Here is a 16,632-nt window from a genome sequence, read left to right as displayed (position 1 = left end):
CCGCACGGCCCATTTGGCATTCGAACTTCTCACTTTCAAGGACATGACACGGCCCAATTGTCGGCCCAATTTCAGCTCTTTAAGGCCCATTTACCAAAATATCGTCTTCCTGCTTGACATTGAAAGCACAAACACAGTTCCCTCTCTTCTGACGGCATTTACGCTTCTGCAACTCGGCGCCCGGTGAGTAATCGCCGATCAAATTCCGGCTTGGAATGTAATTCGAAAGCTCTTCCAAGCTGGGCCGCCTTCCAATGTTTGTCTATGTGCGTTGTCTACAGAACTCTTTTAAGGTACACTGGTCTTCTTCTCTGAGTCCATTTCAAACCCTAACTCCCAAGTTCTTGAACAAGTACAGTTCGTCGTCTTCTTCTGATTCGAGCACTTGTGCTTTTGATTATATTGCTCAATTTTTGCCTTCCAACGATGGTACTTTGAAATTGGTTTCTGTGAGTTCCGTCACTACGAATGACCGACGTAGAATCACTGTTGGGTTATCCAAAGCGATTAAGTTGTACCAGGGATACGCATTGAAGGAATTATCGAGAAATTTCTGCCCCTTTTTCTTGGTTAAGATTATGAAACTGTTTGAATGTCGGGAAACTGCGTTTGCGTTCTTCAAGCTAGCGTTTAATGACGATTGTGAAGAGACTGTAAGGTCTTGTTGTGTAGTGGCACATCTCTTAGCTGCAGAACGAATTTTTTTGCTCGCGCAAGATATTGTTTCGTGGATTTTTGCAAGAATTGGTCCACGAAGGAGCAAGGATTTGGCGGCATTTATGTGGGAAGGTCACTGTGAGTATGAATCTGACCTTTCAGTTTTGAACACTCTAATGCGGGCGTTTATGAAGTCGGAAATGCATTATGAGGCGTTAGAAATATTGAGTAAGATGCGGGAGGTGGGAGTGATGCCAAATGCATCCGCCATTTCCATTCTTTTTAGATTGCTGCTTAGAGCTGGTGATTATGGTGCTGTATGGAAGTTATTTGGGGACGTGGTTCGGAAGGGACCTCGCCCTAATAACTATATGTTTAACGTAATGATTCTTGAGTTTTGTAGAAAAGGTTGGAGTGTGATTGGAGAAGGTCTATTGCATGTAATGAGAAAATTTAGATGTGAACCAGATGTTTATTCGTATAATATTGTGATAAATGCAACCTGCTTAAGAGGGCAGTCATCAGATGCACTTCATTGGGTGAATATGATGATTGAAAACGGCTGTAAACCCAGTATTGCTACATTCAGTATCGTCATTGATGCCTTCTGCAAGGAGGGAAACGTGGAGTTAGCTAGGAAAATCTTTGATGAAATTGAAGACATGGGCCTTTTTCATAATACTATAGTCTATAATAGCATGATAAGTGGGTATGTCAAGGCAAGAGACATTGGTCAAGCAAACTTGCTCTTTGAAGAAATGAGGACCAAGGATATAGTTCCAGATGGCATTACCTTTAATATATTGGTTGCTGGTCATTATAAATATGGACGGGAGGAGGATGGGGATCGATTATTAAGGGATTTATCGGTGTCTGGGTTGCTTCATGATTCTTCCGTATGTGATGTAACGGTCGCAGGATTGTGCTGGGCAGGTAGATATGATGAAGCCATGAAGTTTCTAGAGGATTTACTTGAGAAGGGAATTCCTCCAAGTGTAGTAGCTTTTAATTCCATTATTGCAGCATACGGCAGTGCAGGTTTAGAAGAGAGAGCATTTTATGCTTATGGTACAATGACGAAATTTGGTTTAAGCCCTTCATCTTCCACATGTAGTTCCTTGCTTATCAGCTTAGTTAGGAAGGGGAGACTTGATGATGCAAGGATAATTTTGTACGACATGATAGAAAAAGGATACCCTGTCAAGAACATGGCTTTTACAGGTCTTTTCGACGGGTACTTCAGAATAGGAGATGTTAATACAGCTGAAAGTCTGTGGAATGAGATGAAGGGTAAGAGGGTGTTTCCCGATGCTGTTGCATTTGCAGCTTTCATTAACGGGCTCTGTATGTCGGGTTTGATGGAGGACGCTTATGATGTGTTCTCTGATATGTTGAGAAAGGGTTTTGTACCGAATAATTTTGTTTACAATTCCTTGATTGGTGGATTCTGTAGAGTGGGAAAACTAAATGAAGCCCTGAAATTGGAGAGAGAAATGAAGAAAAGAGGCCTTCTTCCTGATATTTTTACGACGAATATGATCATTGGTGGGTTATGCAAACAAGGTAGGATGAAGTTAGCAATTGAGACGTTCATGGACATGTATAGGATCGGTTTATCTCCTGATATTGTTACTTACAACACATTGATTGATGGTTACTGTAAAGCATTTGATATGGGTGGTGCAGATGATTTAGTGATGAAAATGTCGGATTGTGGGTGGGAACCTGATATCATGACTTATAATATACGAATTCATGGTTTCTGCACAGCCCGAAAAGTTAATCGGGCTGTACAGATACTAGAGGAACTTATTTCAGCTGGAGTAGTTCCGAATACTGTAACATACAATACCATGATTAATGCTGTCTGTAATGTCCTCCTGGATCATGCTATGATTTTAACTGCGAAATTGCTTAAGATGGCGTTTGTTCCAAACACTGTCACAGCAAACGTATTACTGTCTCAATTTTGTAAGCAAGGGATGCCTGAGAAAGCCATATTTTGGGGTCAGAAGTTGAGTGAGATTTGTGTTGATTTCGATGAAACGACACATAAAATAATGAACAGGGCCTACCATATTATTCAAGAAGGTGGCGAGCATATAAATGCATCATATGAGAAAAGCGTCTTCATGGATTTTCTCATGTATATTACTTATGATTACTTCTGTAGAACTAAACCCTCACAAGAGAAAGATGAGAGCTTAACTTTTAAAACTAGTTTCAGTCAGTTCAATAGGTTGATTGAGGTATAAGCTTTATCTCTTATTCAACTCTTTGAGCATGATCTACTTGCAGAATGATTGTTCTAGAAATGCATCGCTGAGGAATATATTTGTTATTATCTGGCTTGTGAGCTGCTGTAGAATTTGTTTTAATGGTATGGAAAGAAAGGTAGTAATAAGAAAGATACTATTCCCTCTTAAATTTTGAGGACTACCCATACAAAATATGCATCCCTATTGGGTATGATGCTGATATGCATAATTCACTAAACGATGATCGAAGAAGCCCCTCCCTCTGAAAGAAGAAGAAAGGCAGTATCCTTCACTCCTTCCTCTTAACTGAGTGGAATGATAATACTAATTGAATTGAATGGAGAATTTCTGGGTTTTGAGAATGAAAGCAGAGGCTGTTTATTTATTTTTTGTTTCCTTCACTCCTTCCTCTGAACTGCTAAGATGAGGTATAATAAGTACCTAGAGTGGCCTATGGTCAACATAGATATGAGTTTTTTTTCTAGTGGATGCAGATGGAAACCTCCCCACCATGACCAGCCAATATCTATATCTTTATAATATATTTCATTAAACAATAGAATAAAATCTGAAGCATTTTATCTTCAGGTTTTATTAAAATAATTTGTTTTGTTTTCTGGGTCCCATAGAGCAAAAGCTGAAGCATTGAAACAATAGAATAAAATAACTCAGTTAGACTATTTACATTAGCTTCTGTTCACCACCGGCAGTAGACTTTCTAGTTTGTGTCCTATGTTCTGCCTCAATGTTTCTCTTGACTGAAATTCTTTTCTACTCTGTTTCTTTGCTTTCAAAACTGCAGCTTAGTCTATAATACCAAAATCTGATTCTGAATGAGAAAAAACCCAAGTTTTTTAAGGCACTTTTGCTCTTTGCATTATCATAAATCTTCTTCTACTTGCACCCTCCACATGCTCTCCCAGTTTCTGCAGGTGGCTCATTCGCCTTCTCCACGACATCGGTGCTTCCATTTTCTCTGGCTCTCTTTCCATGTCGGATTCGTCATTGACAGAATCAGGACTTTTCGCGTAAGGTTCGTTGTCATCCTCAGCTTTGATGATCAGCTTCAATCTGTTCACTACCTCAGCCATGGAGGGCCTATCCTTTGCATTCTTTGCCAGGCAAGTATCTGCTAACTTAGCTACTTTTCTAGCTGCATTGATAGGATACTGGTTTTCAAGCCGTGGATCTATTATCAAACTAAACCTGTTGCTGTCAGGATTGAAATGTTTAACCCATTCCACAAGTTTCTGCTCCGGTCTCGACCGATGTCTCTCCAATGATCGTCTTCCTGTCAGAATCTCATAAAGTACAACACCGAGGCTCCATACATCGCTTTTTGCTGTGAGATGACCTGTCTTTATGTAATCTGGAGCTGCATATCCATTTGTCCCCATTACCTGTGTTGTACACAAAGTAGTTAACTGTAAGCAGCAATGCAGCCTGAGAGTGATTAGAAGGGAAGACGAAAAGAACGCTTACTGCTGTCGAAACATGAGTACGCCCAATTTCTGGCCCTTCCCTGGCAAGCCCGAAATCTGAAAGTTTTGGATGAAAGTTCTCATCTAGTAACACATTTGAGCTCTTCAAATCTCTGTATATTATCTGTGCCATTATTAGAAGATAATGAAATTAAATTTAATAGTCAGGGAAGTTCTGAAGGATGAAAAACTTTTGCGAGGACAGTTCGAGCGTTAGAAGTAGCAGGGTCAAGGTAGCATTCCCTCTAGCTGACATTGAATTCTAGTTAAGCGGATATGGTACCTGAATTTCCAATCCTTCATGCAGGTAAGCCAATCCCTGAGCTGCACCAAGTACTATCTGCAATCTTGTTCTCCAAGCGAGCGCGGGTAGCGCCTTGTTGAAGAGATGATCTTCCAAGCTTCTGTTCGGCATGTACTCATAAACAAGAAGTCTTTGAATTCCTCTTTCTCCATCCACAGCACAGTATCCTATGAGTTTGACAAGATTTGGATGCTCCACAATACTAAGAAATTGAACTTCAGCCAGCCATTGCTTGTGGCCCTATTTGCAAAACAAACCCGGTATGTAAAAAATCACTTCTATTCTATGTCCTTTCCAGTTTAGCATAATTAGCATTCTTTTCCATTGATGATTTTTTGTACTGGATGCATATAATATGGAGAAATTCATCCATTAAATTCAAAGCAAAACATTCAAACAAGCCCTTAGCGCTTAGTTCTAAGGTGAATATCCGTACCTGTAAGCCATCCTTGCTCAGTTGCTTGATAGCAACAACGAGGGGTTCTCCCTTCCCATCAACAGGCTTAATTGAGCCTTTGAAGACACTCCCAAACCCCCCTTGCCCGATCTTAAGAAGCCTGTTAAAGTCATGTGTTGCCTGTCTGAGCTCTGTAAATGAGAAAACTCTCAAATTATGTGCTTTCTCTTCATACAATTCAGGTACACTCCGGGGAGAAGTCAGGGAGCTCAAAGAAGCAGCTGTCCGACTACACCCCGAAAAGTCGGATTCTTGCTGCTCTTTCAATTCAGGCGCCGATGTTTGATGCCTACTCCTGTTCTTGTTTCTGAAGTAGAAGAAGCACTTCATTTTCTATATAATCTTCTGGAAATTTGGCAGTTGCCTCAAGTTGTTATTTTGAGCCTCTTTGCAATTGATCTCCAAAAGAAGATCTGAAAACACAACTTATAGAGATGGACACAGAAGCAAATACAGAAGAGAAAACAAGAGAAAGACAGCACGAAGAATCTCGATGTCGGATCCGTAAACAGATCGAAAAAGTCGAAACCAACAGGGAAAAACAATAACAGCCACGCGAAGAAGAAGAAAAATGAGAAAATGGGGAAAACAAGGAGACAAAAGAAGACAATGGTGGAGAAAAAACCTGTTTGGTATTACTTCTCAACAAAAAGACAGACGAAAAAGGGGCTATTGAGACTCCATTATTGTTTCCTTGTTCCTTACTTGAGACAGTCCAATCAAGAATTTGGCCAACAGTGTAAGGAAATTTGAGGAACATTCTTTTTCTGACTTGTTCATCATCATCATCGTCTTCTTCTCTTCTTCTCTTCTTCTTCTTCAGGAGATCGATGAGACCCAGGTGGGGGGAATTAGAGAAAAGGCTCTAATAATTGGGGCCTGGCTTGAAGTTTCAGGATCCAGAGTGTCCAAATTTATGGGTTTGTTGAGTTGTTCTTGATTGTGTTCTCTTTGATTTGATTATCTCGTGAAGTTTGGTGGGAGCATTGAATTCAGTGGCGGAATAGAAGCAGAAAAGGGATAAAATAAAAGCAATTCAGATACGCAAAGTTTGGTGCCTGTTTGTGTGTTTGACCAGGCCGAGTTGGCTCGTGGACTCAACTTCCAACCGTTCAGATGGTAGACGCGGCGGATGCTGATGGGTCTCTGTTTCCGTACTCACTGTCGTTTTCACCCCTTGGGATTTGGTACCAAAACTCTCTCAGATTGGTCTCTCATGTTTTGCTTTTTGGAAGTCTAATACTGCATGAAGGAAGGTGATAGCTCACCCATTAATACGAGCATAGCTCAGCTATTAACACGGGTGTAACTCAACGATTAACTCGGGCATAGCTCAACGATTAACTCGGGCATAGCTCAACGATTAACTCGGGCATAGCTCAGCGATTAACTCGGGCATAGCTCAGCGATTATCACGGGTGTAGCTCAGCGATTAACTCGGGCATAGCTCAGCGATTTTGACATATACTTTTTTGTTTGATGTCGTTAGACGGTTTAAATTTATATCCCTCACATTTTTTGTGTTAGCAAAAATGTTTTTAGAAGTAATATCTTTAAAGTTAATTGGAAATATGAATAAAATAAGGAATTACAAGTTCGTTAAAACATTATTTATCTCCATGGAAGTTTAAATCTACGTTGTCTGATTTGTAATAAATAATGTTTTAACAAATAATGTTTTAACGAACTTCTACGTTATCTTATTTGTAATAAATAATGTTTTAACGAACTTCTACGTTGTCTTATATGTAATAAATAATGTTTTAACGAACTTAAACGTTGTCTTATTTGTAATAAATAATGTTTCGACGAACTTGTAATTTGAGATAGATAATGTTTTAAGATAATACAGGTTTTGAGAACTTAAAATTACAATAATAACTCAAATCTTTTAATAGGACAAAATAGCCGATCTTTTAATGGTCATGACATACTTGATTTTTATATGGTATTTTTTTAATTAAATTGTGATACCCGAGTAAATGAAGAGTACATAAATAAATCAGGATCAAAACCAAAAGTTACGACCTTTACCTATAAGATGCAGTTTCCTTTTCAGTGGCTCAATCATATAAACTCAAAACTTAGTGTGTTTTGCTTGAGACAATGTATCCTGAAAAAGACTTTGTGTTAGTCTATAGGATAGTCTACCATCTTTGGGTTAGTAATGCAAGGAAATATAGATTTTCGTAAATTGGGGAATTGTGTCACTCCTCTTCACATTCTTCACATCATTTTCATAATTAAGGCCACACAAAGACAGAAAAAATAATCGATGTTCTAAAATTATTCATAAAAATAATTTTGAAATAGTTATATTTTTCGGTCATTTTTATACCATCAAAAGTATTTATAAAGACCTATTTGAAATTTTGAATATGATAAATTTAGACGTTTCAAAATCACTCTCAAACGCGTCCTTAATCTCATTTTAGTATCACGAGTGATAGGTTTGAATCTCTTCCCTTATATTAGTCTTTGCATTAAAATTCACGATAACGAGTCGAATAGAATCTTCCAACACCAGAATTGCAGTACTATATCATCAATCCATGTACACTACTACAATCTGCATTTAAATTGCCTTAAATTTCCCACTACAGTATATATCATGAACATATAATTTCAACAAGCAAATATCAAGCAAGTAGAGAAATAGGCCAACATAACATACCCCTCCTTCAAATGTAACCTTGGTCTATCCCCTCTTCTAGATCAATCAAGAAAAGGGAAATCACAGAGAGAAAGGTTTCGTGTAGACATCGAACGGCTGACACGCGGTTAATTGTGGCTCCTGCAAATAACCAACAATTAGAAGCCTTTTAACAGGAATGAAATTTGAACTAAAGTTCTAAGCAACAATATGCTAGCATGGTTATTGGATTCTATGCACATGGAACTCTTGAACAAACCAGATGATCTACCACGAAAAGTGAAGTACCTGTCTGAGCCCACCGATGGCACTCCCTCCTGTCAAAAGCATGGTAACCAAAGATGTCACAGCACCACCACCAATGTCACCACTACCACCAGCATTTTTTATAGCGTTTCGCATCGAGTTCAGTATGCTTCCATATGTAGTTCCATGGCCCCGCTCAATCGCTTGGATGAAGCAGAAAGTCATGGCACCTGTTGATGTTATCTTTGATAGAGCCTGTTTCCATTTAAGTAATTAGCTCAGTATCATTGCATTTCAGATCTAAAGCAATGCTATAGGGATAAAAAGAATTGTGGATTATTAAACTTACAGATGTATCGGCCGAGGTTTCGTTATCATCACAACCACTGAACGAAATAGCTTCCCCGCCACTAGTTCCCTTCCATACTCCAGATCGAGGGCGATGGTCCTCCCACATGTATTGTCCGCTCCTATGACCAAGAGGGAAATCGAAGAATGAAAAGTTGAATCCAAGAGACATTCAACAATTAAAAGTGAAGATATACACTACTAAATCTTTTGGATAGTTATAACTATCAATGTGCTTGCAACTTCGGTGTGAGCAACATCCGCGTCTCATATTATGTCTCAGCTAAAAAACATAACCATATTTATATAATACCAACCTTCTCATTCTGCATAGAAATGGCAAATCTAGTACGGTTCCGCTATGGCAAGCATCTATGAATGCATGAAGCTTTACACCTTGAGGAAGAGGTTTAACAATTGCCGTATTAATTTCATCATCAACAATCATTCCCTGAGTTTCGAAGTCCAGAGGGCAAAGAGTTTCATCATATCCATCTACTTCATCACCATTATAGTTCCTTTGGCGAGAACCATGGCCAGAATAATGGAATACCAAGGAATCACCTGGTTGACAACCTTGTACTAGCCAATACAATGCCATTCTTATGTTGTTTTTGTAGGGAATTCTATATGGATCAGTTTCTTCTTCTGCATTTCATTTTCCAAAATGGCCACAAGAAAACCAGAGGTAAGAAAAGATGACAAAGAAATAAATAGGCAATAAATTTAGAAGTGATTGATAATTGAGGCGACAACTTATAAGGCCTCATTATCCAGAGAGAAAAAGCTTAGGAGGATTGCAAAAAAAAAAAAAAAAAAAAAAAAAAAAAAAAAAAAAAAAAAAAAAAAAAAAAAAAAANAGGTCTGCTTTGACACACTTGGAGAGAGGAAACCAAAATGCTGGAAGATAAGCTATTATCTTTTCATTCCGGTTTGAGTGGTGTGAAACATGCAGTTTCTGGGTAGGTATCAAACCACCATAAATTCTTATGTAATTACAACCTTCTTCTCATTATAAGCGATCGGAAGACCTCTCGTTCGTTAATTTTTGGATGGGGTTTCCTCTACCCTCCACCCCTGGGTGTGTGGCCTTCATTTTGGCCTTCTCTAATATACTTATCATTTCCTATTAAAAAGAAGAAGAAAAAAAAAAAAAAAAAAAAAAAAAAAAAAAAAAAAAAAAANTTGCTCCATGCTAAGATAATATTAGACTCGAAACAAATAAGCCTCTTATTGTCTTTGGATATTTTCCCGAAAGATACTAAACATAAAAGTGTATCTACAATCAAGTCCAAAGGGCTCTCTTTTAAAGTGATAATGACTTACTACATGGGCAGAGCCAGAGAGGAGGAGAACTTGATTTGTTCCATGCTAATATAATATAGTATTCGAAAGGTATATATTAAATATATGATTGTATAGTTTCTCCTCTAAATTTTCCCTCCTAAAACTTTTTGAGTTGAGACCATAAATGTGATGTGTTGGGATGTAAAAAAGCAACCCTCCCTAACAAAATTTCTTGCTCTGTCCCAGCTGAGCCATAAACTTCATTTTCACGAGGCATTAACAGTTCCCTTTTCTCCTCTGTTTTTCTTCACTCTGTTGGGTCATTGGAAAGAACCCAAATCTTCTGTGTCCTCTCTTATATTGAAACCTGATTCTAACACCACAAATTCCACACCTCAAGTTAAATTACTCCATTATGGTCTAGATGCTAGTAGTTATTCTTGAGAGTTAGGGACAGTAGATAATTCCACACTGGTGCCATCAATCTCCAAGAATAAATGTATAGCAACACTTTCAGGAAAGGTACACGCTGATAGCAGAAAGTTCTTATCACATAACTAAACTCCCCAGATGTAAGCTAATGTAACAACTCCAATTTTAACACTTTGAATTGCCAAGTGTCAGAAATACTTGGCGTTTAACCAAATCACCTGTTAAAGATACTTAGTCCTGAATTATGGCTTACCATATATATCATATTTGACCATTTAGTACTGGCAAATATCTTGTATGATTGAAGATATTTTTTCTTCCATAACAGTTTACGATAGGTACCATATTTGACCATTTACTATAGGTAAATATCTTGTATGATTGAGGATATTTTGCCTTCCATTAAAGTTTACCATAGGTACCATATTTGACCATTTATTATAGGCAAATATCTTGTATGATTGAGGATATTTTGCCTTTCATTACAGTTTACCATAGATACCATATTTAACTATAATATTATAGGCAAATATCTTGTATGACATTTAGCCTTCCATTACGGTTTACCATAGATATCATATTTAAGATTTTATTATGAGCAAATAACTTGTATCATTGCTCTTTCCATTTTCTTTGTAATTTATTTGATTCAATAAATGATTATAAATAGAGAATTTCACCACCATTTAGGTGTTGTGGTTTTAGCAAACATTCTCACCACCCTCTATCGAGCTAGTACATTGGGACATATGCAAAAATAAAAGGAACTTTGAGGGAATGGGTTAAAATCTTACCATTTTTTTTTTTTATACTAAATGTTGTAGGGTCAGTGAGAATATTTGCTAGTTGTAGGGTCAGTGAGAATATTTGCTAAAACCACTACACCTAAATGGTGGTGAAAGTTCTATATTTATAATCATTTACGAAATCAAATAAATTACAAAGGAAATGGAAAGAGCAATAAGTGAATACAATATATTTGCTTATAATAAAAGGTCAAATATGATACCTATAGTAAACAGCAATGGGAGGCTAAATATCATATAAGGTATTTGCCTATAATAAATTGTCAAATATGATACCTATGGTAAACAGTAAGTGAAGGCTAAATATCCTTAACTATACAATATGTTTGCCTATCATAAAGGGTCTCATATAAGACATATGGTAAACCATAATTTAGGACTAAATATCCTCGACAGTTAGTCGTCAAGAGCTAAGAGCTCAATATTGTCATTTTCTTGCTATTAGATTACCATTTCATTTCATACAAACCACTCTTCTGTCCGTGTAATATGTTTGCTTAATGATCCATGAAAGGTTAGGAGGTTAGAAATTATACACAGCACCCAACTTATCCTTAGAGGTCCTAAAGCACAAACAAGCGATATCTCTGATGCTTTCAAATTTAATGACAAACGAAGTAACCATTCAAACATTTCCTATTAGAATTAGCCCATCAGAAGTACCAACAAGCAGAGAGTTGTAGTTTTCCATAACAATTAGAGAGTTAAGATCAACAAGAAAATAGCAATATGTTGTAAATATCATGATGCACTGCAGATAGGGAGAGAGAGTTGGGCAAAAATACCTGTAAGCATGAGGATAGAATCTTCAGGAAAACGGAATTTATTGACCAAAAGATAACGCATACACTTAGCATCGTTCAGGCAGCCCTTGAGCTCATGTCTCGAGTACCTATAAGAGATCCCACAGATCACAGCCCTTTTACGGCCATGCGGGTGGGCTGGAGGTCCTGGTGGCGCATGATTGTATGGCGATGGAGCCGGCGGAGGCGCATGAGAAGGCGAAGGCGAAGGGACGGCGCGCGGGTCCATGACCTGTGTCACAGCCTTGCATATAGCGCACCGAATCGACGGGGCTCCTGGCGGTAGCTGGAGAGGAGTCCGACATCCGGAGCAGTTCACCAACATCGGCGGCGGGTGCGGATAGTACATCGTCGAATTTCAAAACCGATCAAACGAATTCAGAATTAAGAGAATAGGAATTTACCAATAATTTCAACAGGAACAGGATCTTCAAATGAGATCGATTAAAGGAAGAAACCTGGGATGATTGGATATGAATGACGAAAATTGGTCGAGTTATCTAAAACTCAATTATGATCCCAATTCGTCAAACTACCTTAATTGCAGCTACGATAGCGATTTCAACCTCAAAAAAAACTCTTCTTCTTCTTTCTTTCAGCTTTGATTTCTTCGTGGCGAAGCTGCAGCATACGAATTTGCCGCCGATTCCAGAGGCAAAAAACAAACTAGATGGGAAAAGTGGAGAGCGGCTTCAAGAGGAGCTCAAATTCATAGAAATGAGCAATGGGTCATTTCTTCAATAGGAACGGGCAGACTTTTTTTTTTTTTCCTCTCTTTTTTTTAAGGATTGGAAATAAATAAGGGGTCGAATTTATGGGGAAAAAAAAAAATAAAATTAGATAAAAATAATAATTTTTTTTAGAATGAATTTATTCATTATTTAAATTTAAACTTTAGATTAATATGTCTTTATACTTTTCCATATCCTTATAAAAATTCAAAAAATTAAATAGATAAAAAATAAAAATTTCATAACAAAATTTATTTATCTTAAAAATGTTATATTCATCAAATATTTATTTTTCAGCCATCCCGTACTTTAATCCAGATATTATTTGCATATTTTAAAGAATTTTCAAACTTCTAAAGATGAATTTTATGTTATTTTTGGAATCTCAAATCCATAAAGTTCTTACTTAAATTTCTAAAAAATAACTTTTTGTTAAAACTTCATTGTCACGATGTCAATATATTGAAAAGATGTATTAAATAAAGATAGAAGAATGTTCGTTCAAAGGGTATACAAAGTAAATATCTATCATAGATTCTTTTATTTATTCACGATAGAATTTTATTAATTAAAAAAATAAATAAAATTGAATAAAAACTATAATCTCATCCTAAAATGTGAAAACAAATAAAATAAGAGTCAGTGAACCAATACCAAACAAGAGTTGTTAGGCATAATCTTTTTATATATATATTTGACAACTATTTTTTTTATTAAAATAATTAGGCTTATAATTATTATTTTTGATTATAAAGCAAAAATTTTAAAACTAAAATAAATATATTTTTTAAAAACGAAATAAATAAATAAAATAAAATAGATATCAATTTAGATTTCTCATCAGTTATTTTTAAAAAATCATATACTAAAAATTAAATTGGTAGTTAGATTAAGTCCTAAATGTGTTTGAGAAGAGATTTACATATTCAAATAAAAAAAAACCTAATTAAAACCTTATTTTATAGCTATTTAATTTTTTTATTCTGTTTTTTAAATTTTTGGCTAAGTTTTATACATTTTTTAAAAAACACATTCGAATTCTAAACTAAATTTCAAAAACGAAATTAGGATTTTAAAAACTATTTCTTTTAGTTTTAAAAATTTTCAAATTATTGCTTTTAGTTTTAAAATTGGGCTTGGTTTTATAAAACATTAAGAAAATTGGTAATGAAATAAGAAAGCTATAGAAAGACTGAAGTATACACATGATCATTAATACATTATAATCTATTTAACCAAAGGAATTGAAATTTGTATGAGTAGCTGTGTTTTCCATTCCAAGATTTTCATTGTTGTCAGACTCACCGCTAGTAATATTGTCCGCCTTGATCCGTTATGTATCGTTGTTAGCCTCACGATTTTAAAACGTGTCCTGCTAGAAAGAGGTTTCCACACCCTTATAAGGAATGTTTCGTTCACCTCTCCAACTGACGTGGAATTTCACGATCCACCCCCCTTGGAGGTCCACGTCCTCGCTGACACACCGCTCGGTGTCTAGAGAGGGAAAGGAAGAAAAATATGAACTCAAGATTGGATTTGTACCTCATATTTTGACCCAAATGTTAAAAGGCAGTCAGAAGAAGAGGGCAAAATGGAACACCAGACAGTTATATAACACAGACAGTCTTGAGAAAAGCAGACAGACATTAGTAGTCAAAGGAGCCCTTAATACCCTCCAGACTCTCCCCCATTGACAACCTGCAAGCAAACAAAGGTACCAAAGCTTTAAATTCAATCAATCCCAAATACAAAATGCTTATAAGGTTTGTCAATGTTAGGTCAGTTCCAAATATTAGTCAAAATTGAAATATATTTGACGAGCAAATGTGAAATCAGTTAGGTCGAGAAGCACATATGGTACACTTTCATGAAGTTGCCCTCGACTCGTCTCCTATGGCTTTAGGAACCTAGCCGAAACGACATGCAGTTGAAAACCATCTAGCAAGAGAGCTCAACCAGACAGAATATTCTTCTAGCTTACTACTTAATAACCAAGAAACGGAGCTTGAGAGGCCTAGCTTGATATGAGAAGTGCTAATTCGGTTCGTCGTCTAACCAATTGGCACGGACACCAGACCGCCTAGCTTGATATGAGAAGTGCTAATTCGGTTCGCCGTCTAACCAATTGGCATGGACACTAGACCACATATGATGATGCATTGAGATTGAATCTTGGATTTCGAAGAAAGCTCATACACCCTTGTCACGCTAGAAATTCCCCTCGCAAGGTCAAATTCAGGTTGCTGTTCAAGAGTAGAAGAGAGTATTGGAAAGTGTTGCGTTGGGGAATGAAGGCCATCATACGCAGGCATCTTAGATCCCATATGATTGAACACACATTTAACCAGGTCAAGAAAAAGATCAAGCTAATGGTATGGATGATCTGAGCTGCTTAAGTTCCTTCTAAGCACAGAAAATAGAGAAAGAAAAAAGTCCAGATACAATAGGATACCATTTTGATTCTCGAATGGTTAAAAATTCGAATTTGGTTCTAAGCATGGAGGGATTTCTCTGATTTGGTAGCACTCAAGATGTATTACGTACGTATAGTGAATTACAAACCGTAGCTCCCCAGTGAGTTAAGTAGCAACTAGAATATAGGCAGTTGCTAGATTCCTTTCCAGCCATCCAAAGGCAGACAAATAAAATCACCCATGTCGAAGCTCCTTACAAACAATCTCTATTCCATGGACACGGCATTCGGATTAAGAACGTATCATATGAACTAGTGAATCAAGGAAAAAAAGAAAAAGTGAACTAGTGAATCAAGGAAAAAAAGAAAAAAAGTCTAATTCCTATCTGAATGGTTGGAGGATGAAGTGGACGATGGAAAGAAGGAGAGGAGAACAACCACCACGTTTAACAATCCAAGCCCACCGCTAGCAGTATTGTTCTCTTTGGGTTTTCCCTTTCGGACTTTCTCTCAAGGTTTTTAAAACGCGTCTATTAGAGAGAGGTTTCTACACCCATATAAAGAATGCTTCGTTCTCCTCCCCAACTAATGTGGGATCTCACACCACAAAATGTGAACAAATTTCTAATAACCAAAAACGTCCAATTTGTACCCATATCTTCTTCCTGTTGTGCAAGCTGATGAAGTCCCAAAATCCCTTCAGACTATGTTAACTGTCAAACAACCAAACAGTGATGCAACCAGCAAACAACCTTGATACTCATCTCCTATCCCATTTATGAGTTTGGAGACAAGGGATTAGGTTACAATTATTAGCAGAGATTCTTATAGCATTGAAATTGATATGGGTTAACTGCTTAATCACTTATGAAGCAACGTATTTATGATTTACAACTAAATAAGATCGACATTATGAGGACAGGAAACCAATACTGCAAATAGGAAATGTTCAACTTTCTTTTCTGGAAAAATTGAACAAAAATAAGAATGCTTCGTTCTCCTCCCCAACTAATGTGGGATCTCACACCACAAAATGTGAACAAATTTCTAATAACCAAAAACGTCCAATTTGTACCCATATCTTCTTCCTGTTGTGCAAGCTGATGAAGTCCCAAAATCCCTTCAGACTATGTTAACTGTCAAACAACCAAACAGTGATGCAACCAGCAAACAACCTTGATACTCATCTCCTATCCCATTTATGAGTTTGGAGACAAGGGATTAGGTTACAATTATTAGCAGAGATTCTTATAGCATTGAAATTGATATGGGTTAACTGCTTAATCACTTATGAAGCAACGTATTTATGATTTACAACTAAATAAGATCGACATTATGAGGACAGGAAACCAATACTGCAAATAGGAAATGTTCAACTTTCTTTTCTGGAAAAATTGAACAAAAATACCGAACTTACTTATAGATACAATACTTGTACTCTTGACTCCTAGCAAGGTCCTTCTCTCCTTCCTCGAGCTACATTACACAAATCCAACGATAGACTTAGCAATTAAAGATGAACAGCCAGAGAATTACAAGCACATGACAATAAGAAGAAAATTGTCTCACCGGATCGCTGCCATAAACTATATCATAACAAGTAGGAGAAAGGCATCGCAGGGCACAATTTTCCTTTTCGGTAGCTGAAGATTTGCATTGCCAACCCCATAATCCGCTGCAAAGTTCCAACACATTATCGAAACGAATCAAATCAAAAGCAGGAAGGATGAAAAGAAAAAAAAAAAAAAAAAAAGGG

The 16,632-nt window shown here is 36.8% G+C and overlaps 4 protein-coding genes across 5 annotated transcripts in view; 1 reads left to right on the top strand and 3 right to left on the bottom strand.

The window, feature by feature from the left end:
- Positions 1–111: 111 nt before the first annotated feature.
- On the top strand, positions 112–3,372 carry LOC111790718 (pentatricopeptide repeat-containing protein At1g09900-like). Its single transcript, XM_023671742.1, has one exon. The coding sequence runs from the start codon at positions 255–257 to the stop codon at positions 2,910–2,912; it is 2,658 nt and encodes an 885-aa protein (XP_023527510.1). The 5' UTR covers positions 112–254; the 3' UTR covers positions 2,913–3,372.
- A 169-nt stretch (positions 3,373–3,541) lies between these two features.
- On the bottom strand, positions 3,542–6,672 carry LOC111790719 (probable serine/threonine-protein kinase PBL19). Of its 2 annotated transcripts, XM_023671744.1 has the most exons (5): positions 5,783–6,672; positions 5,137–5,570; positions 4,680–4,940; positions 4,398–4,520; positions 3,542–4,315 (listed from the first exon to the last, which is right to left on the bottom strand). In XM_023671744.1, exons 2-5 carry the CDS (start codon positions 5,485–5,487, stop codon positions 3,770–3,772), a joined length of 1,281 nt encoding a protein of 426 aa, XP_023527512.1. In that variant the 5' UTR covers positions 5,488–5,570; positions 5,783–6,672; the 3' UTR covers positions 3,542–3,769. The 2 variants fall into 2 exon arrangements, with proteins under 2 accessions (XP_023527512.1, XP_023527511.1); XM_023671743.1 differs by having other exon boundaries at positions 5,137–6,672.
- A 993-nt stretch (positions 6,673–7,665) lies between these two features.
- LOC111791315 (metacaspase-1) lies at positions 7,666–12,500 on the bottom strand. Its single transcript, XM_023672604.1, has 5 exons — positions 11,715–12,500; positions 8,722–9,052; positions 8,406–8,526; positions 8,099–8,311; positions 7,666–7,951 (listed from the first exon to the last, which is right to left on the bottom strand). Exons 1-5 carry the CDS (start codon positions 12,079–12,081, stop codon positions 7,892–7,894), a joined length of 1,092 nt encoding a protein of 363 aa, XP_023528372.1. The 5' UTR covers positions 12,082–12,500; the 3' UTR covers positions 7,666–7,891.
- A 1,478-nt stretch (positions 12,501–13,978) lies between these two features.
- Positions 13,979–16,632, bottom strand: part of LOC111789973 — a 3,280-nt gene continuing 626 nt past the window's right edge. The window contains exons 3-5 of the mRNA XM_023670716.1: positions 16,446–16,551; positions 16,294–16,352; positions 13,979–14,161 (exon numbers count right to left, since the gene is read on the bottom strand). Of these exons, the coding sequence (XP_023526484.1) occupies positions 14,110–14,161; positions 16,294–16,352; positions 16,446–16,551 (217 nt within the window). The 3' untranslated portion in view covers positions 13,979–14,109. The remainder of the gene's footprint in view (positions 14,162–16,293; positions 16,353–16,445; positions 16,552–16,632) is intronic.

The sequence above is a fragment of the Cucurbita pepo genome, chromosome LG03, assembly GCF_002806865.2.
Source record: "Cucurbita pepo subsp. pepo cultivar mu-cu-16 chromosome LG03, ASM280686v2, whole genome shotgun sequence".
NCBI classification, from domain to species: domain Eukaryota; kingdom Viridiplantae; phylum Streptophyta; class Magnoliopsida; order Cucurbitales; family Cucurbitaceae; genus Cucurbita; species Cucurbita pepo.
The sequence above is the reverse complement of the archived record's forward strand: the minus strand, read 5'-3'. Positions and strand labels throughout refer to the sequence as shown.

Coding starts and splice junctions, on each gene's coding strand:
- LOC111790718 (XM_023671742.1), top strand. CDS start 255: ATGTTTGTCTATGTGCGTTGTCTACAGAACTCTTTTAAGGTACACTGG.
- LOC111791315 (XM_023672604.1), bottom strand. CDS start 12,081: ATGTACTATCCGCACCCGCCGCCGATGTTGGTGAACTGCTCCGGATGT. Junction 9,053..11,714: donor TTCTATCCTCATGCTTACAG/GTATTTTTGCCC, acceptor AATGAAATGCAG/AAGAAGAAACTGATCCATAT. Junction 7,952..8,098: donor CCATCGGTGGGCTCAGACAG/GTACTTCACTTT, acceptor GGTTATTTGCAG/GAGCCACAATTAACCGCGTG.
- LOC111790719 (XM_023671743.1), bottom strand. CDS start 5,487: ATGAAGTGCTTCTTCTACTTCAGAAACAAGAACAGGAGTAGGCATCAA. Junction 4,521..4,679: donor ATGAAGGATTGGAAATTCAG/GTACCATATCCG, acceptor ATAATGGCACAG/ATAATATACAGAGATTTGAA. Junction 4,316..4,397: donor GTACTCATGTTTCGACAGCA/GTAAGCGTTCTT, acceptor TGTACAACACAG/GTAATGGGGACAAATGGATA.